The sequence below is a fragment of the Myxocyprinus asiaticus genome, chromosome 36 (genome assembly GCF_019703515.2).
Source record: "Myxocyprinus asiaticus isolate MX2 ecotype Aquarium Trade chromosome 36, UBuf_Myxa_2, whole genome shotgun sequence".
In the NCBI taxonomy this organism is placed as follows: Eukaryota; Metazoa; Chordata; class Actinopteri; order Cypriniformes; family Catostomidae; genus Myxocyprinus; species Myxocyprinus asiaticus.
This window is the reverse complement of record NC_059379.1, coordinates 34,759,606-34,784,362: the sequence shown is the minus strand read 5'-3', so window position 1 is coordinate 34,784,362 and position 24,757 is coordinate 34,759,606. Positions and strand designations below refer to the sequence as shown.

The following is a 24,757-nucleotide window of genomic DNA, read 5'->3' as shown; positions in this document are numbered from 1 at the left end:
CGTGTGCTTTCAATCACCCCTTTTCACACCTTGATATTTCTTTCCCCTGCTCTTCATTACGTTATCCCTTCTGTTTCTGCAATGCATCTCGGAAACCAAAAGGATATGGATTCAGATCCTGAGGAAGAGGTAATAGAGCTCTCCCCTCATTTCCATGTGGTGTGCAAGTGTTTGAGTTGCTTTAGCTGTGGTTTACTTGCTCTGTGAAGGCTTGTTTAAGATGGCTTGGTCTAAATTGAGTACATTGGCTCTTACTCTGTTCAATGCACTGTAATCGTACACAGTCTGCATGCTGCTGCAACATTCTGCAAGCTGAAAGTTTTTACCCATCCAGGCACCAGGTCTTGTTGTCTAGACTATCAGGACTTTTATACTTGGGTATATGGATTTTTAAAGGGATAGGTCACCCAAAAATGACAATTCTGTCATTATTTACTCACTTGCATGTCATTCTAAACCTATTCAACTTTCTTCCGTGGAACACAAAAGGAGATGTTTGGCAGAATGACAGCTGCAGCCACCATTAATGTTCTCTTTAAGGAAAAAAGATGCAATTAATTTGAATTGTGACCGAGACTTCATATCACCTTATATCTCCTTTTGTGTTTGATGGAAGAAAGAAAGTCATACAGGTTTGAAACAACATGAGGGTGAGTAAATGATGACCGAATTTCATTTGTGGATAAACTATCCCTTTAACGGAATATTCCAGGTTCAACACAAATTGTAAGTGCCTCGCTGTAACCTCAATTTTTGTTTTGTTTTTAAAGAAAAGGAGGGACGAGCCAAACATTTTGTTTGTGGTAATCAACACTGTCATTGCCACAAAGGCTGTCAATTGAGCTTAACTTGTACTGAACCTGGAATATTCCTTTAAGTTGATCACATGTCAAAAGAGTCAAACTTAGTTTAAAAGCACTGAAGTAATATGTATTTGGAACAACAATGTGATTTACATAGTACTGAACAAAGACCCAGCCGATCATAGTCAATATTTCTGTTTCATGACCTTAAGAATTAATAAAAGGAAATAGATTTAACATTGATTTCCTTTGATGCTTATAGAGAGACTATAGAATGCAACAATGATCGCTCACTTTTTCAGCGACCTTGGCTCTGGATTTATTTTTCCTATTCATTTTCTCCAAAAGGGATTTTAAAAAAAATTATCTATAAATTGTTCTAAGGCATGAACTGAAGCAACCAACTCCAACATCACAGCATTACAAACTTTGATTTAAAGCATTTTAAGTATTTGAAGGACAAAGGCACAAGACAAAGTCACATGTGTACGTAATGTCCTTTATAGGGAATAAACTAAAATCTTATGAAACACTGCGAATGGCATTATCAGATTAAAAATGATGGTATGATATAATAGTTGTAGCTGTTTATTAGAAGTGTAAAAACAATATATTTTACAATTATTGTAAGATGTGGGCTGTCACAGCTGAGCTCTTTTGGCTTTATTCCCATTTCCATTGTGACAGCGACTTCTCTGATTGGTGGATATCTCTTCAGGATTATGGGTAGTGTAGTTTACAGGCAATTCAACTATTAAACAATTTTTTTTTTTTTTTTGAAAGGCATAAAGGATTGTAAGTTATCGTTAAAAATCTGTTTCTCTATGGAGAAAATGAATGGGATTTTTACTTCCGGAATCCGACTGTTGCACTATGTAAAGGCCTTCCCAATGTCAGTGTTTTATGACTTGAAAAGCACAAAATCCAAATCATTTAGTACAGAAAAAATAGATATTAGCCACCTCATTGTTCTTTCATTGTAGTGATATACAGATATATATACTGTATATACTGTATATACACTTACCGGCCACTTTATTTGGTACACCTTTACATCCACTTATTCATGTGATTATCTAATCAGCCAATCATGTGGCAGCAGTGTAATGTATAACATCATGCAGAAATGGGTCAGGAGCTTCAGTTAACTTTCACATCAACCATCAGAATGCTGAAAAAATGCGATCTCAATGATTTCGACCGTGGCATGATTGTTGGTGCCAGACAGGCTGGTTTGAGTATTTCTGTAACTGCTGATCTTCTGGGATTTTCACATGCAACAGTCTCTAGAGCGTAAAGAGAATGGTGCGAAAAACAAAAAACTTCCAATGAGTGGCAGTTCTGTGGGCGAAAATGGCTTGTTAATGACAGAAGTCAGAGGAGAATGGCCAGACTGGTCCAAGCTGACAGGTGACAGTAACCCAAATAAATACGCGTTACAACAGTGCTATGCAGAAAAGCATTTCGAACATTGAGGTGGATGGGCTACAGCAGCAGAAGACCACCGGGTACCACTACTGTCAGCTAAGAACAGGAAACTGAGGCTGCAGTGGGCACAGGCTCACAAAAACCGGACAGTAGACGACTGGAAAACATTGCCTAGTCTGACAAATCTGGATTTCTGCTAAGGTACATAAATGGTAGGCCCACTGCAGCCTCAGTTTGCTGTTCTTGGCTGACAGAAGTGGAACCCAACGTGGTCTTCTGCTGTTGTAGCCCATCAGCCTCAAGGTTTAACATGTTGTGCATTCTGAGATGCTATTCTGCTCAGTAAAGTTGTACAGAGGGGTTTTTTGAGTTACCGTAGCCTTTCTGTCAGCTCGAACCAGTCTGGCCATTCTCCATTGACCTCTGTTCACTGCCGCTCATTGGTTGTTTTTTGTTTTTTACACCATTCTCTATACACTCTATAGACTGTTGTGCGTGAAAATCCCAGGAGTTCGGCAGTTACACAAATATTCAAACCAGCCCGTCTGGCACCAACAATCATGCTATGGTCTAAATCACTGAGGTCAAATTTTTTCCACATTCTGATGGTTGATGTGAACATTAACTGAAGCTCCTGACCCATATCTGCATGATTTTATACATTACATTACATGATTGGCTGATTAGATAATCGCATGAATAAGTAGATGTACAGGTGTTCCTAATAAAATGGCCGGTGAGTGTATATGTTTTTTGTTTTTGTTTTTTTTCAGAAGGAAAGAATAATAAGAGAGTAATCTTAACCTTAAAGATAGCTGTAATTAATGAGATTAGGCAAGAAAGGGAAATTGTTAATGGGAGAACTGATAGGATTTTTGTTGTTGTTGTTACAGACTGAAAAGCCAGAACGACGTCATACCTTTGCATCTCTAGCCTTACGTAAGCGCTACAGCTATCTGACTGAGCCTGGAATGAGTGAGTGTGATGTTTTCACTAATATTTGAACTTATTTTGTGAAAAGTCATTGGGAGTGATTAAAGCTAACAATATGAAATATTTACTGGCATAAACATATATTAATGTTTTATCTGCACATTCTTATCATACATAAACAGTCCACATGCCTGTTTTCTTTTTTTTTTTTTTGTTGTTGTTTTGTTTAGTTTGCATGTAACATTTTGGTATTTCAGTTGGTGTGCTGTGCTTGTGTTGCGCTGTGCTTGTGTTGCGCTTGTAAGACAGCTTGTATCTGTTCATTTCCCCACCACTGACAAGAATAATTATACATTCATAACATTTTACTTTGACTGACTTATTCATGTGAACTGCTGTATGACATCAAAGTAAGTTTGAATGCCCTTTCACAATCAGTCTTGCTCCTTTTGGCTTTGTGATCGTGCAGAATTTGATTTGTTTAATTTGTTATGGAAATGCGTGAAAACTCACAGTTAGACTCTCTCTGGTGCTGTCACAGCTTGCACTGAATTGCCTGTCACCAAGGTTACTGAGATCTGCATGATGTAGAGATATTATGAAATGCAAATTTTTGTGATTTAGCCTGCGTTTGCCATAGTATGTTTTGCTATAGCACAGGATCAAGGATGCCATTTTGTTTTGGAGTCTGTTTTTTTTTTTTTTTAAATACCCAAATTGGGGATGGACCTGTTTTTTGTTTGTTTGTTTTTTTTTTTGTTTTTTTGTTTTTTTTTGGACCAAACAGATAAAAGGCACTGTAGCAATTGAGAGTAGTTAGTCGCAGGTGAAATTAGCACATCAAAAGTCAAAAGTGAAATTGTTTTATTATGTATTGCCATTTTACATTTTGTGGTTCATCGTTTTTGTCATCGTTTTGCGTGTGTTTTTTGTTGGGCTTTCAGTTTTTATTTGTAAATCCTTTGTGGATCTCTTTGGATCGTCTTTATTTTGGCACCATCCTCATCTTCAGTTCCATTTCACATCATAAAACTGCTATTCTACCTCTTTATGAGAAAATCGCCACTGATCAATTTTTTTCCTTCTGGTCTCTCTGTTTTTTTCGCAATTTTTTGTTGACTTTTTGTTGGATTTTCATTTGTCTATTTAAAGAAACAGTTGAACGAAGTACAACAAGAACACTGCCTGCTGGTTACGCTCACAAACCTGTCTTTTCAACAAGATCTTACCAGGCATGGTCGACTGCTCCTATTACCATCCCTGGGCAAACAAAATGTGGACTGGGTTCCCTCTCCAGTTCAGCTTCCAACACGCCATCTGCTTCACCATTAAAGTCTGTGTGGTCCATTTCATCTGCTTCTCCAATCAAGTCCACCCCAGGAGCTTCCAACGCTTCTCCAGCCAAGTCAGTTAGCGATATAGCGTCACCCACTAGAACATATAGGTCTATGTTATCTCCCATAAAGACTGTGGTTCAACAACCCCAAAATCAAGTTCCAATTACTTCGACTCTCCTATCTTCACCAGGTAAAACTGGCATAGATCCCGCAACCATTAAGGGGCTTGCTGCTTCAATGTCCTCAAGAGCTAACTTGATTTCGTCACCTGGATCCTTGCTAGACAGAACCTTCATTACAGTGACCCAACCTGACTCTGTTAAGTCGACTACAAATTCATACACATCTTTCTCATTCAAATCAGCCCAGGCCCCTACAAGTACAGCAATGTCCTCATCCATTCGAAACATATCAAGCCTGTCCTCTATTAAAACTACCACGGATATAGCTAGAGGAACAATTCTGTCATCTCTTTCTTCACCAGCCAAACCTAAAATAGCCAGTAATGAAACAACCCTATTAAATGGATCAATTTCACCAATAAAATACCCCTCATCTTCTTCTGCATCATCCCGTCTGTTCTCGGGAGGAGCTTACAGCTTGCAAGAGCGGATACATGCAACAACGCAAGCAGCTACAGCCAGTGTTGGTACAGCTTTTTCAGAGGCTGAAAAAATAATTACTGATGGCTCTGCATCCAACTATAGCACAATAAAATCTATGTATTCACCTTTGAGGTCAAATTTGTCAAGTTCTGTTTATGATTCTCTTAGATCAACAGTTACCATCACCACATCAATATCATCAACTTCCATGACTGTGCCATTATTCTCTGTGATCAATGTACTCCCTGAACCCCAAGGGAAGAGAGGACCAGAGAAAATAACACTCACACCTCAGACACACCCTCAAGCACAGTCTTCCACATCTAGAGTGAAACCGTCAAAGCCCTCGCTTTTTATTTCCCCAACAGTCCTTAAAGCAGCTGCAGCACCCACACTTACATCTAGTCAAGATATTCTAAAGGACGTGGCAGAAATGAAGGAAGATCTAATGAGAATGACTGCAATCTTACAAACAGACTCCTCAACTGCAGCCAAAAGCTTCCAGTCCCATGTTTCTAAAGAGTCTAAGATGGAGGATGAGGAGCCATTCAGTTTGGTTGAGAAAGTCAAAGAGGACCTTGTCAAAGTTAGTGAAATTCTCACAAAGGATGTCCTGAATGAGGCTAGAAGCTTAAGTAAAGATAGGGCCTCAGAGGATGAATGGGAGGAGTTCTCCATAGATGAAATCAAGGAGGCACGGCAGAGTGCCCTGCGATCCCTCTCAACATTTGAACCAACCCTTCCTGTTGGGTCTCAGTCAGTGCAAGACAAGGATATCAATTTAGCTAAAGTGGTGGACTACTTAATGAATGACATAGGTGCTAGTTCCCTCTCAAAAATAGCTGATGTAAAGAGCAGATATGATGAAATAAAAAAGGAGGGAGAGGAAAAACAGAAGCGCACCATAAAACCTGAGCACAAGCTCAAAATGCCACCCACGAGTATGCGAACCTCTCCCTCCGAGAAAGACTTGAGTAAATTAGCTGACACCTATAGTGGGCCAGATACAATCCTGGAATCCCCTGATGATTTTTCCCATGAACAAGATAAGAGTCCTCTCTCAGATAGTGGTTTTGAAACCAGAAGTGAAAAGACCCCATCAGCTCCTCAGAGTGCAGAGAGCACAGGCCCTAAACCCCCCTTCACAGATGTGCCTATTCCCCCTGTCATAACAGAAACCAGAACCGAGGTTGTTCATGTCATCAGGAGCTATGAACATCCTGAGGAGGCCTGTGAGCCAATAATGGATGAGGCAGCAACTTTGAAGCCTCCTGCATACACTGAACCTGAGCCAACCGTTAACTCAATCAAAGACAAGGTTAAGGCCATGCAGATGAAAGTCAACTCTGAGGAGCTGGCATGTGTCAAAGAAGAAACTCATATTACCACTACAACTCGAATGGTCTACCATAAACCTCAACTGAAAGACGCAGGCTCTGAGAGGCTTGAAGAAACAATGTCGGTCCGAGACATAATGAAAGCTTTTCAGTCTGGAAGAGACCCTTCCAAAGAACTAGCTAGTTTATTCGAGTACAAAGCTGGCCAGGATGCCATTAAAGGGGATGAATTGTCCCCAAGTTTCCTCGAAAAGGACAAAAAACCCAAAGTTGAGAGAATAATTGAGGTCCACATAGAAAAGGGCAACACAACTGACCCAACTGAAGTTATAATCAGAGAGACTAAAAAGCACCCCGAGTTTATATGCAAGGGTGAGCGAGGTCTCAAGGAGCTTGTTGACAGGGTTGAGGGTGATTATGAGGCTCTTCAAGATGAGGAGGAACTGACCGCTGAAGAATCACTGCCTTCCTACTTAGACACATCCAGAGTCAATACCCCTGTCTCTCAAGAGGAAGAGAGTCGTCCCAGTTCAGCTCAACTCATTGCCGATGAATCATACAAAGCTTTAAAGCTTCTAAGCCAGCATTCAGTTGAGTATCATGACGATGAACTTTCTGAGCTGAGAGGGGAGTCGTATAGGTTTGCTGAGAAAATGTTGCTCTCTGAAAAATTAGATATATCACATTCTGATACAGAGGACTCAGTAGTAGATCAGGCACATAGCATAACCACTGAGGCACAAGGGAAAGAAGGCTTTTATGGAGAAAAAGTAGCTGGCCCCAGGAAAGAGCTGAAGTTCAGGTCAGCAAGGGACACAACAGACAAATTAGGTAAATTCCCCCCAGAAGATGAGCAATATGACAAAGTTACAGTATTACATTACACCACAGAACCTGGTAGCCCCAAACATGCAGTCTGGATGCGTTTTACCCAAGATAGGCAGGACAGGAATAGAGAAAAGCTGATTTATGAAGACAGAGTGGATCGAACTATTAAAGAGGCAGAGGAGAAACTAAGTGAGGTCTCGCAGTTTTTTAGAGACAAAACAGAAAAATTAAATGATGAGCTCCAGTCACCTGAGAAAAAGACACCAATGAGACTCTCGAGGGAGACATGGTCAGGGCCTAGTTCAATGTGCAGTAGCCCTGAGAAAAAGCAAAACAGTGCAGATGAGGAATGGGACAAAGGCAGGCAGAAGATGTTTGGCAGTACAAGCGAAAGGAAAAGTGCAAGTCTACCAAACAGTCCAGAGAGACATATGTTGTCATACTTCAGTGAGGACAAATCAAAACAGGACAATGCTCCTCAGCAGTCAAAGGTAGGCCCCCCAGTCCCAGTTAAGACTTCAAAAGTGAGTTCTGTTAGACAGAAGTTTGAAATAGAAGTACAGAAACAAGAAAATAATGTGACTATGACACAATCAAAACAAAGTAAATTACCTGTATACCAGTGTTTTGCTGGTTTGAAAACATCAAAAGCTGATTCCGCAGATGAAGGACAGCCACCTTCTAGAAAAGTAACTACTGCACAAGGTCCTCAAGATAGCAGAGTTCAAGGTTATCAGAGTAATGGAGCTGTTGTCTCAAAGCAGCCTGGTGACAAAGTTTTACCTCAAATCTCTCACACATCAGAAATTATTGAGAAGTTCAAGGACCATAAGAGCAATCAAGAATTTGATAAAAATAAAGAAAGCTTGAATAAAATGCACTCTCATGGCTTGAAAGACGGGTATACAAAAACTAGGCAAAGTGCAATTAATGACATTAAACAGCAGCAGTGTTTAAAAAGTGACTCTAAAATTGAGACAATTACAACAGCTGTTTCCTTACCTGAGGATAGTAACAATAGGAATAACTCAGAGGTGATGTCCCTCAAGAAAAAGACAGAATCTCATATTCCTGTGAGAACATTCTCTAGTCCTTCAGAGTCTGATCTATCAAAGAAAATAATTCAAGACACATTACCTAAACAATCTGAAAAGAGCACATCCCACATATCTACTTTGACCAAACCCAGGGTTCATGGTCATGCAGAGTTACAAAGAGAGGAAGCTGCAACAAAGAAGTCTCAAGAAGTCTCCTTAGAAGATAGAACAACAAGTGATGAGAGTACTTCGATATCCACAGTTACAACAAGAGAAAGTTTCAAAGGGCTAAAAACATTACCAGTATATGTAAGTTTGCAGTCTGAGAAAGATGCAACATCATTTAAAAAGATGGTCAGCTTGGAGAGTAGAACAGTTTATGCAGTCAAACAGAAACAGTCCACATCTCCTCATGGCAGCCCAGATGATGACACTCAAGAGCAGTTCTCTTTTATAGATAGCTCAGGCAAAAGCCCATTGACTCCAGATACCCCAAGCTCAGAAGAGGTCAGCTATGATCTTACCTCGAGAACCCCAGACTCTTTCATTGCATTCATGCCAGGTATTGCTAGCCCAATAGCAGAGGTTTCTGAAGAGTCAGAAGAAAGTGAACAAGGCAAAGCTTTGAAAGAATCTGGACCAGAAAAATCAGCTATTGGAAAACACAAAACTAGCCAGGAGACGAAAGGAAAACGTGTTGCATATATAGAGTTTCCTCCTCCACCACCCTTGGATTCTGATTCATTTCAGACTGAAAAAAAAGGCTCAACTCCTTCAGAGGCTGAGACTGAGATGATGGAAGTAAATCTTCAAGAGGAGCATGATAAATATATGCTTGCTGAACCTATCATAAGAGTCCAGCCACCATCCCCTGTGCCCCCAGGAGCAAATGACAGTGATTCAAGTGAGGAAGAATCAGTCTTTCAACCCATTCCAATAAAGAAATATCTATTTAAGCTTGATGAGGACAAAGATGAGAAGGAAAGCCAATACAAAAAACATGACAAGAATGGGAATCATAAAGAACCAGGGGCAAATGGTAATGGAAAAGCAGATGATAATGATTATGAACAAAATGGCAACGATCAGTCCATCACAGATTGCTCAATAGCGACAACTGCAGAGTTCTCTCACGACACGGATGCTACAGAAATTGACTCACTTGATGGATATGAACTTCAGGATGAGGATGATGGCCTGTGTGAAAATGTCACCAAGCCATTTGGATTTCTCAATGACAACAGAAAAGACATTTGGGCAACAGATAATATGGTCAGGCCAAGTGACCGTTGCCAAAGTAAACTTGAAGTAATTCAAGAAGAATCACCAGCTGAAGAGTGCAAAAATGCCAAAGCTAATACTGATCCCTCCAACAAAAAGAATGCAAAAGACAATAAAAAGGATGGGAAACAATTTGATCAGGGTGTGTCGGATACATACTTTAGTTACAAGCTAGATGAGGAGTTTAATACTCCTTTTAAAACTGTTGCAACAAAAGACTTTGATCCTTGGTCAACCAAGGCAGGAGAAGATGAAGTTGTGGATGCTAGAATTAAAGACGATGATCCCAAGCCTTTTGGGCTTGCAGTAGATGACAAGTCTACAGCAACAACCCCTGACACAACTCCTGCAAGAACCCCGACAGATGAAAGCACACCAACTAGCGAGCCCAACCCGTTTCCCTTCCACGAAGGGAAGATGTTTGAGATGACCCGCAGTGGTGCAATTGACATGAGCAAGCGTGATTTTGTTGAAGAAAGGCTGCAATTTTTTCAGATTGGTGAGCATACATTTGGAGGGAGGATAGGGGGTGGGGTCACCTCAAATCCACAGATAGTAGAGAGGGCACAAGTTAAGTTGGAGGACAACATGGTCATATCATACAATATCATTCAGATATGCACTGACCACTCAGACACATCTCATGACATGGAGCCTCCTCCATATTCAGAAGTCAGTTCTAATTTATGTTCTTCTTTTAAGATAAGACACAAATATTCCAGTGTTGAGAGGAAGGATGTTGTTTGTGTGGATTTGGATAGGTCGAAAGGTCAAACACAAGATACTCCACATCAAATAGGTCCAGAAACATGTGAAATAATCCAGTTTAATCAAAGAACAGACTCACCAAGGGCGGAGCTGCATACGTATGTCCAGAAAAATAACAATAATCCCAAAAATTGCAATAATGACAATATTCTTGAGGCCTTAAATGCTGAAACCCATTGTTTGCAGCACAGCAGTGTACAAACCAATCAGCTGCCAATATCTGAGCCTGGCTCAGTTCAAGCAGTAAACCCCTGTAAATATTCAGTCAAAAATGACACTTGCACTACTAGGGGTAATAATATTCAGAAAAATGAAGATACAATTTCCCAATCCAAAGACATTAGAAAATTGCCCAAGTCTAGGTTGCCAGTCAGAGCACCTCATTTGCCACTGGGTTGTAAAAAAGATACTGTCACATCTTCAATACCAATTCAAGTGATCAGACCGGTAGCCAGGAATCGATTAGATCCATTCCCAGATGTGAAGCCTAAATCCAGAATCCCAGTAATCAAGGTCAAAAACATTAGTTCCTTACCAGTGGAGAAAGATAGGACCACCACATTGGCCAAACAGAAAGGTAAAGCACAGCCAACCAAAGTGATAACCAATAGCAAAGTATCAAATACAGGCCCAGTTAGCAGATCAGGCAGTAAATCCAGACAGAATCCCTTACTACACTCTAGTAGTGATTCAAAACGTAATGATGCAGTAAAGCTTGTGGACTGCCTTTCCTGTGAAGAGCAAAAGATGCAGGCATATGATAAGGATGAAGAAAGCAACACATCAAGGAACACATCTTTGTCAGAAGCATCGCAGCCCTCCAGTACATCCAGGTCTGCTAGAGATGTGAGGGCACAGGTTGAGCAGTCCAGCAGAGACAGGAAGAGGAGAAGTAGGAGGACTGATGGATGTGAAGGCAGTCAGGGTGCTGGGTCCCAAGTGGCCCCCGGCATGGAGATCAAGCCTAGTTTGTAAAACTTTCCACTTGTATGATCTTAGTTGCATGAGCCGTTGTGATTGTTTGTGGTGTGACCTGACTGTAGATGTAATCTCTGTCATTTTCTCATTTTCTCTCTCTCTGTGTGCTTGTGTAAGGTCTTTAAACCTGTTCTCAGATCTGTTTCTATGGACTAGTCAGTTTTACTGTAGCATGCCAGTGTTAGTGGGATGTTGGGCATTTTGTATTGGTTCCTAGTTTTTGTGAGGTGCTAAGGAAGTCTGTTGATCATTAAGCCCACGCAGACACACAGTCCTAGCACAGCACTGAAGATGCCAGCATGTTCAGTTGACTGTGAAGTCAAGTTTGACATCTGCTGTAGAGATATTTGAATTGTGGCTTTTTTATTTGTGATTTATTTGTCATGTCTCTGGTAAGATTTTACTGTCAGAAGGGTACATTTCCTGTTAGATCGGTAGGATGCATTTTTCACAATTCTAACCTCTTAAAACCACTTAAAAGTTAACTGACTACATCAAAATGTTTTTGCAACTCTTTTCTGAACAGTGAACCACAAACTAATATATGGATATGGAACCCACTTTGTTGTGGACAAGGTACTGTACTGTGCAAAAGTTTAAGGCACTTGTGAAATGTTTTCAAAAATAATGCCAAAAAATGAAGAGTCCTCAACAAAGGGGAGTGAACCCTAGGGGTGTGCAGTGGTACTGCAGGGGATCCGCCATTTGAACACTCACTATTTTTTGTGGGGGAAAAAAGAAAATATGTGTTAGGCAAAAATAAAATATTAGGTTAACTTCAACAAAAGCTACAATTAAGAAGCTAAAGTTAATCTAAAAGTTGTCCCTTCTACATTCAAATGTAATTTATAGTTATATGACTCAGTAATGATTAGATTAATGGATTTACAATGTAAGCATTATAAAGTATGTACAATAAATAGGCTACATTAATATGGTACTATACGCATGTTGTTATAGGCCAGGCTTAAAATGCAACACTCGATTTTATACAATACAGAATGTAACAGGGGGGCACCGTCTCTCTTTCCCCCAAGGGTTCCTTGGCCTGAAAAAGACTGAAGACCCCTGCCATGAATAGTTTTGCCATATACTGATTTATTAATTAACTTCATATAAAGTGGAGTAAACAAAGAAATTAAATAAATAAATATTTGGTGTGACCACTCTTTGCCTTAAAAAAAAAGCCAAGAGTTTGTCAAGGTTGTTGGCATGTAGGTTGTTCCAAGCCTCTTGGAGAACTTGCCACAGTTCTTCTATGGATTTATGTGTAACTTCTAATAAGTTATGTCTCTTAATGTAACCCCAGACTGACTTGATGATGTTGAGTTCAGGTCTATGTGGGGACCATACCATATGTTGCAGGACTTGAGTCCTATCCATGAGTCTTTATCAATTACAAAAGAAAAAATATTCTGCACTCCTTTTTTCCAACTTTTTTTTTTTTTTGGTATTATTTGATTTTTGTGTCAGGGCACACAAGGAATGTTTGGAAATCTAAAGTCAATACTTCCCACTGACACACTAAAGCTGAAGATATAAAATAACCATCTTAAGAGAAATGTGAAACACTTTTTGTGACACATTTAATGTGCCGAAAACATTTGCACAGTTCTATGCAAAAAACCTTAATTATCTTTGCTTGATCAGAAAAGGGCAATCTACTGCATTAGTTTTCTATCTTCTCTGAAAAATGTGTACTAAAATATTCTCATAGTTTTCCATCTTATGCTCTCAGGCCCTCAAAGTCCCTGTGAAAGAACAGACCTTCGAATGGCTATTGTGGCAGATCATTTGGGCCTGAGTTGGACTGGTAAGACCTACTGTATCTAAAAGCTAAGAAATTACACCACCTAGAGGACAAAGTGTCTCATTACCCCCTTATATTCCAAACCCAAATATACACTGTTTTTATATAAATCTGTAATAATATATATATATATATATATATATATATATATATATATATATATATATATATATATAATGTATATAAAGTTTTTAGGATGAAACACTTATGGATGAAATAGTACTGTTGTTGAGCAGTATGGCTTTGCCTCGTTTATTGTCCTTTCTCGCAGCATGGGTGTTGTTGTGATCACAATAGGGTGTGCCATCTGCAGTCACTGCAGTATTGCGCACATGTATGGGGGAGTGGTAGAGATAGAGGGGACTGTTAATATATTTTTAATGTGTTACAGAGCTGGCCAGGGAAATGGAATTTTCGGTTGATGAGATAAATCACATTCGCGTGGAAAACCCTAACTCATTGACTGCTCAGAGTTTCATGCTATTAAAGAAATGGGTCACCCGAGATGGTAAAAACGCTACAAGTAAGTGTACTTTTTGAATCCATGTTTTCCAAATAAGGGTTAATCGTATGGTTGGGAAGGGGTTGCTATGGGACCTGGGTGGGGACAGGGCAGATTTCTCACTTCAAATCATTTTCTCAGCAATTAAAAGAGAAACACAGAAGTAATTTATAATGTAAATGTGTGTTTAGGGAAAATCAAATTCTTTTTGGTAACACTTTACAATAACTTTGTATATACATCAACATTAGTAATAGGTAACACAATAGATAACACAAACCAACAATAAATAGCATTTTTAAAGGGTTAGTTTATGGATGAGTGAATAATCTCAGAACTGCCCGAATGTTAACTATCCTTTTAACATTAAAAGTTAACATAACGCATTATGAACTAACAATGAACAAAGGTACATTTATAAATCAATGAATAAATGCTGAAGAAGTATTGTTTATTGTTAGTTCATGATACTTAATGCATTAACTAATGCACTGTAATGTATAGAACATTGTTGTAATTTGTTATATTGTTTTCTTTCTCCTTTTAGCGGATGCCTTAACTGCTGTCCTGACTAAGATCAATCGGCTGGATATTGTGACATTGCTGGAAGGGCCGATATTTGACTATGGTAACATTTCAGGCACGAGATGTTTTGCAGATGATAGCGCAGTTTCCCAGGAGCAGGCTGATGGTAAATTTTAGTCCCATCTACCTGATGCGTAGAATTATGGCAAACACTTTTGCTCTAAATTCAAACCCAATATAAACTTAAACTCAAGTTTAAGTTTAAGTCTCAATCTTCTTTTCTTATCTATAAGATTGGCCAATTATCTACACTGTTATTTCCCAGCCTGGTATTGGACCAGTCAGGGATCAGTGTGAACGTACAGTATATATTGAATTGTTTTGATTGTATGTTAGTAAAGCATTGGAGCATGCAGCTAAAAAAAAACATAAGCCAATGTAGAATCGAAACTTAATCCCATCTTAATAATATACAGTGGAGACTAATGTATATATTTTTTTTTTTATTTGAATATTTATTTCGGTCTCATAACATTATGTGATGAATTTGATGGGTTTAAGATTAGGTTCATGCTCTATTAAGACATAAACATTATGTTTATGTGTGTACAGAGTAAGGATGGGTGGTATGACAAAAATCTTTATATCATGGTATATAATACAATTATATAATTTCATTTTACAGTTACGCTATATATCTTGATATAGTTATTTATTTATGTATTTTTGCCTGCAAATTCAACCCAAAAATGTTTTATATAGTACATAACCATGTAATATTGACTACTTTCTGATAATCCAATCAATTAAATACAACTCAATTGATTAATTTATTTTTTATGAAGAAGTTGATTCAAACAAAACCATAAGATTATTAATAACAAATTGAATGACAAGTCTGGCATCAAAAACAGCAATTTCACATTACATAAAACTTTAATAAAAATATGATTAACTTAGCCACATTAAAAGCGTAATGCAATACAAAAAAAACTGAACTGCTTCCATTATAATCAACAAAGCTGTCTACGCTGGATTTGCTCATCTGCAATACAGTTTGCAGAATATGCTGTGATTTTTTGCTTGCTGTCAGATTTTCTTTAGATCGCACAGCAGAATCTCTAACTGTATAATGTCATACCACCCAGCCCAGAGTATACTCCCCAAAACATAATAGCAACAACATTGGCACTCTACTTTGTTTAAACTTTGTTTTCTGTTTTTCCACCATACCATGATTTTTATGTGATATTATTGCATGGTAACATAATAGGAAATGCAGCTTTAACAGCATGATTGCTTCAGTGTTTCTCTCTGTGTAGTGTTAACAGTATTACAGTAGACTGGAGGCTACATGGATAGCATGGCTCTAGCTACTATGGAATGTCTGCTTGCTGTCGGGTTGCCTGATCCTCCAATATCCTAGACTCCTCTGAACTTTCCTCATAGAGTGCTTCTGCTGCAAAACCAGACCCACTGCTTCTCCACTGCCAGACTTCTTGCATAGCAGCACTTTTGTCTCCTTATCTTCAAGTGCAGTGCCGCAGCACTGTCTAGCATAGTAGCATCCTTTTTTCTTCTCTTTAGTGCAGTACAAGCAATGCTAGCTCTTGCTACAGCTCTTCACATTGCTATCATAACTCACACTGGTATTGAATGGATAGTTCACCCAAATTCAGTCAGAAGTTTCATTTTGGGGTGATCTATCACTTTAATACTCTCATCGTATTCTAATCTTCATAAAACTGATACATAACAGCAACATCTTCCTGATAAGTCTCATATTTCTAACACTTTATTTATTTTTTTGTCCTGCTTCATATTTCTACACCCTGGTGTCCATAATACAGTAGTTCCTACTATCCCCACTTCATCTACTTTATCTCCTATACCTGAAGTGCTGACCAAAACACCACAGTTTACCCAACAATCTCAGCCTGTTTCCTCTTTCTCGTCATCGCTCATCTTCCTCCATTTACGTCAGGACCCTACTGTTCCTGAACTTTATATTTAGTGTTCTAATCATGAGCCTTTGAAAATTGCATGGCTAATTACTCTATTCTAATAATATGTTATTTATTTTAATGGTATTACTGTAATGGAATATTCTGGGTTAAATGCAACTTAATGTATACACCATCTGTGACATGTTGTGGCTTGTCGTGTGTAAAATACAAATGGAAAACAGTAATCCACTTAAAAGGGAAGTTTATGGGGCAAGTGAACCAGAGGGTTTAAAATCAGAAATGAGAAGCTTGTATTTTTGTTTAAGCACTTACATGGCATATTCAGTAAAAAATTTTGTTTTTTGGAGTATAAAATTGCAAAATTCGAAGGAGGACTACTTTTCTAGGTGGAGGAACTTCTGGTTATGCATTAGCAAAGTACTTCCCATAAGTAGAGTATGCAGAACTCTGCTCCATATAAACAGATTATTACTTCACTTTCCTTTCCAGGTATTATATGCAACGCTTAAAATGGGGGCTGTAGGAATGGAAGGTCCCACCTTACAGATAAAAGAGCCAATCACTGTTTTGATAGCAACATCTCCTGTCAGTTCTCATCAAAATCGTGCATGAACAGTAGCTGAACCACCCTGAAAAATAGCATGTTTAGTTTGATCTGAGCTGAATAAGCACAACTTATGATATATTTGATGTTAGATTTTATTGCTGATTTGAAATATGTTGTTTGGTCGTAATCTTGACCAGCCTTTTGGAGATTTCAATTTTCCCCACTCAAGAAGATAGGAGCTGTACCTGTATCCATAGGAAAAAGCGTTTCACAGGCTGCCTGGAGGCAATACGAAAATGGCCTCCAGGTTCCCAGGCTTGCCTTCACAGGACTTTGGTTATACTTTCGAAACAGTTTATTGTTGCATATTTCAAATGTTTATTGAAGGTTCAATAAGATTGTCTATGAGGACAATCCCATAGTAGGGATGGGACGATATGGTTATTTCACGATTAGGTTAGATATACGATATGAGGTTCATGCGCACAACACATATGCACACAGGATAAGCCGGTAAGAACGTGGTTATTGTGTGATTCTATATTATTTAGATCCGATATGATAACACTTAAATGACAAAAAACTTAAATGACAAATTTAAATGGCAGAAAATTGTGGGGTTTTCTTTAAATGTTTGCACAAAATGCACATTATAACTTCTCATCAAAATAAAGTTCTTTAATACACAATATAAATGCTTAAAATTTAAATAAGAGTTTCTCATATATACCTTTCTCTATAAGAAAAGATGCAAACAAACGAGACTTCAAAAATAGTGGGCTACATTCAGGCTGATCAGGTGCAGAACAAGCAACTGAACAGAACCTGTACTGAAAAAGTATGTGAAAGTGTATATATATATTTTTTTAAATAATTAGTTTGCCTTCATTATTCTAATCACATTTTAACTTTTTAAAAATATAAAAATTCTACTTTCTATCAATTAATATTATTTCTTGAAATTGTATACATAGCCTAATAATGATATGAGCTGTCAATGTTTGAAATAATGTGTACAATTTACAAGTAATAACATTAGGTAAACATTTATTTGTATAACAAGCGCTATAATGGTACTTTCACTTTAAGAGTTTAACATGCATCTCACAGACTCACACAGGTGTTGCGGTTCATTTATTAACGAGAGAGAAGTCTCATTTTTTTAGCGCATCTGTGCTATTTGTGATTAAAATTAATATTTCTTTTTACTTTTTTATCTGACTGTAAAGAACAGAGAGGATATTAAAAGATGCATTATTCAATGAAAGTGGAGAGCAGGATCTCAACTTTGGACACATATTACTCGGAAGAAATGGTCCGTTTAAATCTCAATCACTTTTCAACAAAACAATGCGATTTTCTAGGTATTCCAGTATTTAAATTTCTAAGAGCTAAATTCAAGCACTTTAAGTACTTAAGGACCTTGTGCGAACCTGTAAACAGTGTAGAAAAACGCGCCTTAGGGGTGAAATCAAGTGATAGAGAGATTATGATGTTTGACAGATCATTTCATATATGATCACATGGACAGAGACTGTTTGTTTTTTTAATTTCGAAATATCGAGTTTTGTCTCGATATGGTTCGTAATTAGTTTTGTTCACGATATATTGAAATTCGATATATCGTCCCATCCCTTATCCAAAGCGTTTTTCCGCACTAAAATGACTAAAGAAATCAGAAAGTGGAGCCACAACAGTCTGTTTTTATTGAACATTAATTCTTTACTCACTAAAAGCTGAGTATGCACATATGCGTTCAACGGTAAGCCTTGAGGGGATAAATACAAAATCGCACACTTTCACAAAGTAAAGTTACTTCATGAATCACATCTTAAATCACTCTTTTAGAGTTGTTTATGGTCACTCAGTACTCCTGTTTTTATTCCGGTGAGCTCCATATGATGGAACCAGAGAGAGAGTTGCGATGAGTTTGTGTGTCTGTCACCCCTCCACTATTCTTAATCGGCAAGTGTGTCATACCTCAGACTAAAGAGAGTAAGATCTCAGCAAAACAGTCGGCAAGTGTGACACCCTCTGCCGAAATCAAGTTGTTTTAAGTCAGCTAGTTTGATGCCGGCTTAATACGTTTACATGACCACACACGTTGTGGGCTTATTAAGCTTAATCAATGTAAGAACATGCATGTAAATGCGCTCATTGTTAATTTGCATATCGTTAATTTTTACAGCGGGATTTTAAAAACTGAATCAGTAGTAATTCACAGCATGCCACAGATGTTGTTGATAGACATTGAGTTGAATATATCCCATTACATAACATTTGGAGTACCACCGTAACACAAACATTACATGCTACTGTATGTCCTCTATGACATTTTCAAAGGCCTGTCATCACATCTGTTTCTGTGGCATAGTGTTCGCCTCCATCTCACTGTGTTGTACCACTCAGGTTACCAAAACATTGAGCTGGAGCTCAAGAGTCCTTCAGAGCTGACCTATGAGCCCCCTACCCCTCTACGTCAGGATGATTACTTTAGCGAGGACGGTAGGCTAAACTTCCCCACTAGTTCCCCTGTTAGACCCAGTGAACTGTCTTTGCCAACCACTAGTGGCCCAGTGTCTGCAGATGCCAAGCCTCCTACTGTCAAGGCAGAGGACACCTGGATCAGAGGCCAGGAGTCCGTTAGCCAAGAGGATTGGTCAACTGAAGATGATTTTGGTGTCAGCCACAAATCCGCAGCCTCCTCGAAACAACATGAAGAATCAGACGTTTTCCCGAGCAGCCCATTGAGAGAGCAGAAGAAAGCCCAGGCTGAGCCTACTGTTTGTACATCAGCCAGCGTGGCTCCTAGAGAGGGTGGCAGGTCTGGTTTTGAAGAGGAAGATGATGAGATGACTCAAGAGAAGATCAAGTCTCTCTTGGAGTACATTAAGTTGGAGGAAGGCTCAGAGGATGAGGAGATGACTGAGGAGAGGCTGCAAGCGATCCTTTCACAAGTGCAGCAGGCAGAAAAAGACATGTCTTCAATTTCAGGTTTGCAGGGTGAGACGACCAATGCAAATGTAAAGACAGCAACTTCAGGTCCAGGACTGGGTACTGATGCACAAGGGCAGATAGAGACCAGGTAAGAACTGTCACCTCTACATGTTATTTTGTGTCAACAAAATGCAAAGGTCAACTCTGATATCCACCTGTAGTTATCTTATTCCACAAACTCAGCAGGTTGGGTATCAATCTTATAATGTACTTTAAACTTCAATACCTCTACAGCCAAGAGCCAATTTCCTTAACCTCTGGAGTGCAAGCTGAGAAGCAAAATGGGAAACATCCGGAGCTCCAAGCTCAAGCTGTCTTGTTGCCAGATGCCAATGAGTCTTCCAGCAAAACAAAGGGCAAAGTGAGGAAAGACTCTGGACAAGACGAAGTGAGCAGCGAGGCTCAGGAGGACAGAGAAATAGGACCAAACAACAAAGAGGAGGGCGTACCTGTTACCGAACCTAAAGCCCAGGTACAGTGCTTCTCAATTTCATTAAGAGACCTTTCAAAGATGGTACTAAAATCTCTGAATTAGATTTTCAATGACTGATACGCAAAGTGTCTAACCTACAAGATTCAATACCTGTGGTAATTTTGGGACATTAAAAAGGAATTCCTTTCAGTTTTTCCATAGGTTATTCCAGTGGTTCTCAACTAGTGGGTTGCGACCCAAAAATTGGTCGCTGTTCTGATGGGGTTGTGGATAGCAGTGAAAAACAATGCTAAATGTAAATAATAAAATGCAACTAAACATATAGTCATGCATAGTTAGAATAGAAACATGAATAGGCTTTTAAAAGGGAGAAGAAAACGATTCCCAGATCTTTTGCTTTTGATGAATTCTGAACAAACTCATCTGTCACATGCCACATCTCTCCACCAATGAAAATATTTCCAAAAGAAGCTAAAGTATCAAGAACAATTAGCTTTCTGCTAATTGCTCTGGTTTTGAACTAGTGATGTTGCGTTCGTAAACTGATAATGTTGTTAAGTGAATGAATTGCTCTTGTCCACTTCCATTGTTTTGATGGTGAACGACTCAGTTGCGTCAATGATTGTTTGACTCACTCTTAACATAAAAGCCCCTACTGGAGTAAATATGCAATCTCTTGAAATAAGAACAAATCAGTCACTAAATGAATCAGTAAATGAAATCAAATGAATGATGAATCAAAATCTGCACCACTAATTGGAAAGCCATGAACACATAGAAGCAGAGTGATATGTGTAAAGCATCCCAGTGCTGTTCTACTGTACTGTATATCAGCACACATGGAACACTGCTTGTCCAATCAGATTCAAGGACTGGAACTAACTGTTGTATAATAATAATGATAATAATAATAATAATAATTTTTGGGTCACCACTTGATGTCCAATGTAAAATCTGGGTCCTGAAGCAAAACCAGTTGAGAACCACTGGATTACAAATTACCAAGGCTGGGTCACCTTCAATTCTTGAGCACAACATAGATTTATAACTATGAAGAAAGTTAGTTGAAGTTCTGAGGCTCGTTATGTGCTGACCTGACTCTAGCAGGGAGCTCGTAGGGATAATGAGTCCAGCTCTGATGAGGAAGAGACTGTCACTACCAGAGTGTATCGACGGAGGGTCATTCTCAAGGTACTCTGAGTGGTACTGGTGCCAGTCTGTGTGCTGTGGTATTTGCGTGTGCTTTAGCAAAGCCTGCGTGCTAAGAGGGCAAGAAGTGATTGGCACACTGCAACCTTTCATCAAGAAGAACAAACCTATGAATGATTTCCATGCTTTGCTGCGCTTTCTGCAGTGTTTTTTTTTCTTCTCTTTTATCCTTTTAAAATGTCATTGTTCCTCTTTAATTCTTTAATTATCTTCTCTATTCTCCTCCTTCCCCTATCTTTCAATAATTAGCGGTTTTAGCTAACACTATCACTATTGCTCATACTTAGGGTTAGGCTGTGGCACATAACATTAATGATACCTCAAATCACGTGGCTTGTTGACTTTTTTAAGTGATCAGAGCTACAGTTGTCACCTGGTGGATGATCAAATTAGTAAACAAATCCTATAGACTTACTTTAACAGAGGGAACTGAACCATATCTAGGGACCATATCCAACCGTACTCATGACAGAGAATCACTACGGTGGAATGCCTTTAGTGACAAAATCATGCGTGTAATTTGAAGAATGAGGGGCCATTTCTATCTCTATGACAGCTTGCTAGCTTGTAGCACCTCTTGCTGCATGTATTATTTTTGCCTGTGGTGTTGGAGTGACCATTTCATCCCTAGACCATTTGTTTCATCTCTAGATAGAGTGCAAGTTTCTATTTTAAATTACTAAATACATCCGGTGGTTATCAATGTGTTTGGTTATAAACTTTATACTGTCTCAAATTCTCAACCAATGTATCTGATGAAAACTCACATTTTGTTACATGCAAACCGTGTTAAGTTTTTGTTTTAGTCATAGTTTTAGTCTTTTAACGAAAATGTCCTTTAAAAATAGTCAATATTTCGTCATGTCATATTCAATAATTTTAGTCAGTTTTACTCTATAATATCAGTTTAACTAATATATTTTACTTGATGATGACGTGCAAAATGGACAAAAAAAGTGTAAAACTGTAACAGATTACAGTTAGCCTGTATTCAAAATTCTTCATCCTTTAGAGACTTATTCATTTTCTGTGAAGGAATACATTGCATGTAGCGTGTTTCTTATGGAAACCGCATTTTCACAGCGCAAGTTACGCAACGCAAATTACGCATATTCTGACTAGCGCGTCATTTAGTTCAAGTTCACCTGTTCATTCGCTTCACTGTGTAGATGTTAGTTGTTCCATAAATGTTGTGGATATATTGGATTATATCTCATGTATAAATAGTATGCGTTTGAATGAGGTATTTACCCCGTTTTAAAGTGGTTCATTTTGCCGGTGTTAGCGCGTTCAACTCACGCAGCTCAGGCAGAGAAATCTTCAACATGCTGGATTAATGTGTTAGATGAATCCATATCTTAAATCTTCTTCTATATACAGATTCTCAAGATGTTTCTTCTTCTGTTTATATCTTGCACTGTTAAGGCAGGATCATTTTTATCGTCATATTTTTGTCAACAATATACTTTAATAAAATCGTTTATCATCTTGATGCACCTTTTTCGTCTCGTCTTCGTTATCATTGACGAAATCAAAAAACCCTTCGTCAACGAATGTTTACTTCAGTGATTTCGTTGACGAGATTAACACTGCATGCAAAAATGATTTTCTTAAGGACTGTTCACACTGAACTCCATGTGTCCGCCTGTGCTTTTTTTCCATAGTTTTTTCTATGTAAATGTGCTAGATGGACATATGTGACCGTTGTGCTGTGTCCAGCAATTTTTTTTATAATAATTTAAATGTGCGTCTCTGGGGCCTGGGTAGCTCAGCAAGTATTGACACTGACTACCACCCCCGGAGTCGCGAGTTCGAATCCAGGGCATGCTGAGTGATTCCAGCCAGGTCTCCTAAGCAAACAAATTGGCCCGGTTGCTAGGGAGGGTAGAGTCACATGGGGTAACCTCCTCGTGGTCACGATTAGTGGTTCTCGCTCTAAAAAACAAAACAAAAAAACATTCTTTTTTTTAGTGCAAGATTGTGTTCGGTGTGTTCGTTGTTTTCTAGTAAAAATATCTAAACATCCTTAAAACAAGACGTACTTACTTGAGAAGCAAAATGACATAAGTGTGTTATGTTTTAACAATGTATTTTTGCTGGAAAACAAAGCTAAAATACTGATTAATAAGTTTGTTGTGTTCTAGTAGTTCTAGTTGTATTTACACTCATTGACCTTTTTTGTGTGACTACGTCAAAAATCAAAACACAGTTATAGATATGTCTAATCATTCATCCTGCGTCTATAGGGTGATCAGGCCAAAAACATTCCTGGCGAGACGGTGACAGAGGAGCAGTACACAGACGAGGATGGAAACATAGTCACCAGAAAAGTAATGTCTATGCCCATCCCGTGCAATGGCCCCATTTCTAATTTACCACCATTGTTTCCATCCCTCTGCTCCCTGTGGGTTTAAACTAGTGTCACAAGACATAACTTTACCCCCTTTTCTTAGATCATCCGGAAAGTGGTGCGTCGCACAGCTGTTGTGGAGGAGAAAAGCAAGAGAAAGCGTGGGAAGCGCTCCCGGCAGGCCAATAGGGCTGAGCAGGAGGAAGAGGTGGGCCCCGGGCCCCAAAGAGAGCAAACTGAGGTTGGATTCGTGTGCAGTGATGATGCTAGTGCTAGTGTGAACAACTTGCAGTTAGAGTTTGACCATGCTGAAATAGAGCGCAACAGTCGAACGGGCTCCAGAAGTAAAAATCCCATTCTTTTTCCATAGAGATAATTACTTTTAACAATAATGTATAAGGGTCACTGACAAATTTGAGGTGATAACAATGAGAAATCTTTTCAAAAATCTAGCGAACACCGACTTCCATAAAACATTTTGAATTACATAATCAAGTCAATCTCCCTACAGTCTCAAACTACTTATATATTTGTATGTTTTTGAATATTTTGCAATTTACTTCATGTTTTAATACTTAAAATCAATGACTATAAGTCATAGTGAATAGTTTTATATTGCCCCCATTCGATTACGTCATTCGCAATCGCAATGCATCAAGGGATGAGTAGTTTATTGCCTCAAAACTGTCTTGTAACTTTGCCCTTTTTTGTTCAGATTTTCTCATTTGTTTTTGCTTCAGATACAAATTTGTAATGTTAAAATTATTTGACCTTGTTGGTTTGCTTCATGGCTTAGATTATTTTTATATCTCTATTGAAAAAGTAAATGGGAAAAATATTTCTGGAACCAAGGCCACAAAAAAAGTAGATGGTTACTGTTGTGCGCTATTGAATCTGAACATTTCAGAAGAGCCTGCTGTATTACCCATCTAACTCAGGTTTCTGATTGTTTGAAGTGGCTTCATTAATGGAAAACTGAGTGAATATCTGTAGACTGCCTTGCACCCTCGTGACGTGTGTACACTGGGCACCACACTAATGGTTTTCTTTTTCAGCATTTGTCGTACACGATTGCAGGTGGA

At 38.6% G+C, this 24,757-nt stretch overlaps 1 protein-coding gene across 2 annotated transcripts in view; it reads left to right on the top strand.

Moving 5' to 3' along the window:
- The window catches only part of LOC127426730 (ankyrin-3-like), a 266,706-nt gene that overhangs the window by 237,717 nt on the left and 4,232 nt on the right, over positions 1-24,757 (top strand). Inside the window, exons 36-46 of one of the 2 annotated variants that reach the window (XM_051673713.1) lie at positions 103-129; positions 3,125-3,206; positions 4,317-10,088; positions 13,074-13,148; positions 13,537-13,668; positions 14,195-14,338; positions 19,096-19,771; positions 19,918-20,155; positions 21,221-21,307; positions 23,572-23,655; positions 23,779-23,916. In XM_051673713.1, coding sequence (XP_051529673.1) covers positions 103-129; positions 3,125-3,206; positions 4,317-10,088; positions 13,074-13,148; positions 13,537-13,668; positions 14,195-14,338; positions 19,096-19,771; positions 19,918-20,155; positions 21,221-21,307; positions 23,572-23,655; positions 23,779-23,916 — 7,455 coding nt within the window. The remainder of the gene's footprint in view (positions 1-102; positions 130-3,124; positions 3,207-4,316; positions 10,089-13,073; positions 13,149-13,536; positions 13,669-14,194; positions 14,339-19,095; positions 19,772-19,917; positions 20,156-21,220; positions 21,308-23,571; positions 23,656-23,778; positions 23,917-24,757) is intronic. The other variant, XM_051673712.1, reaches the window with a different exon arrangement.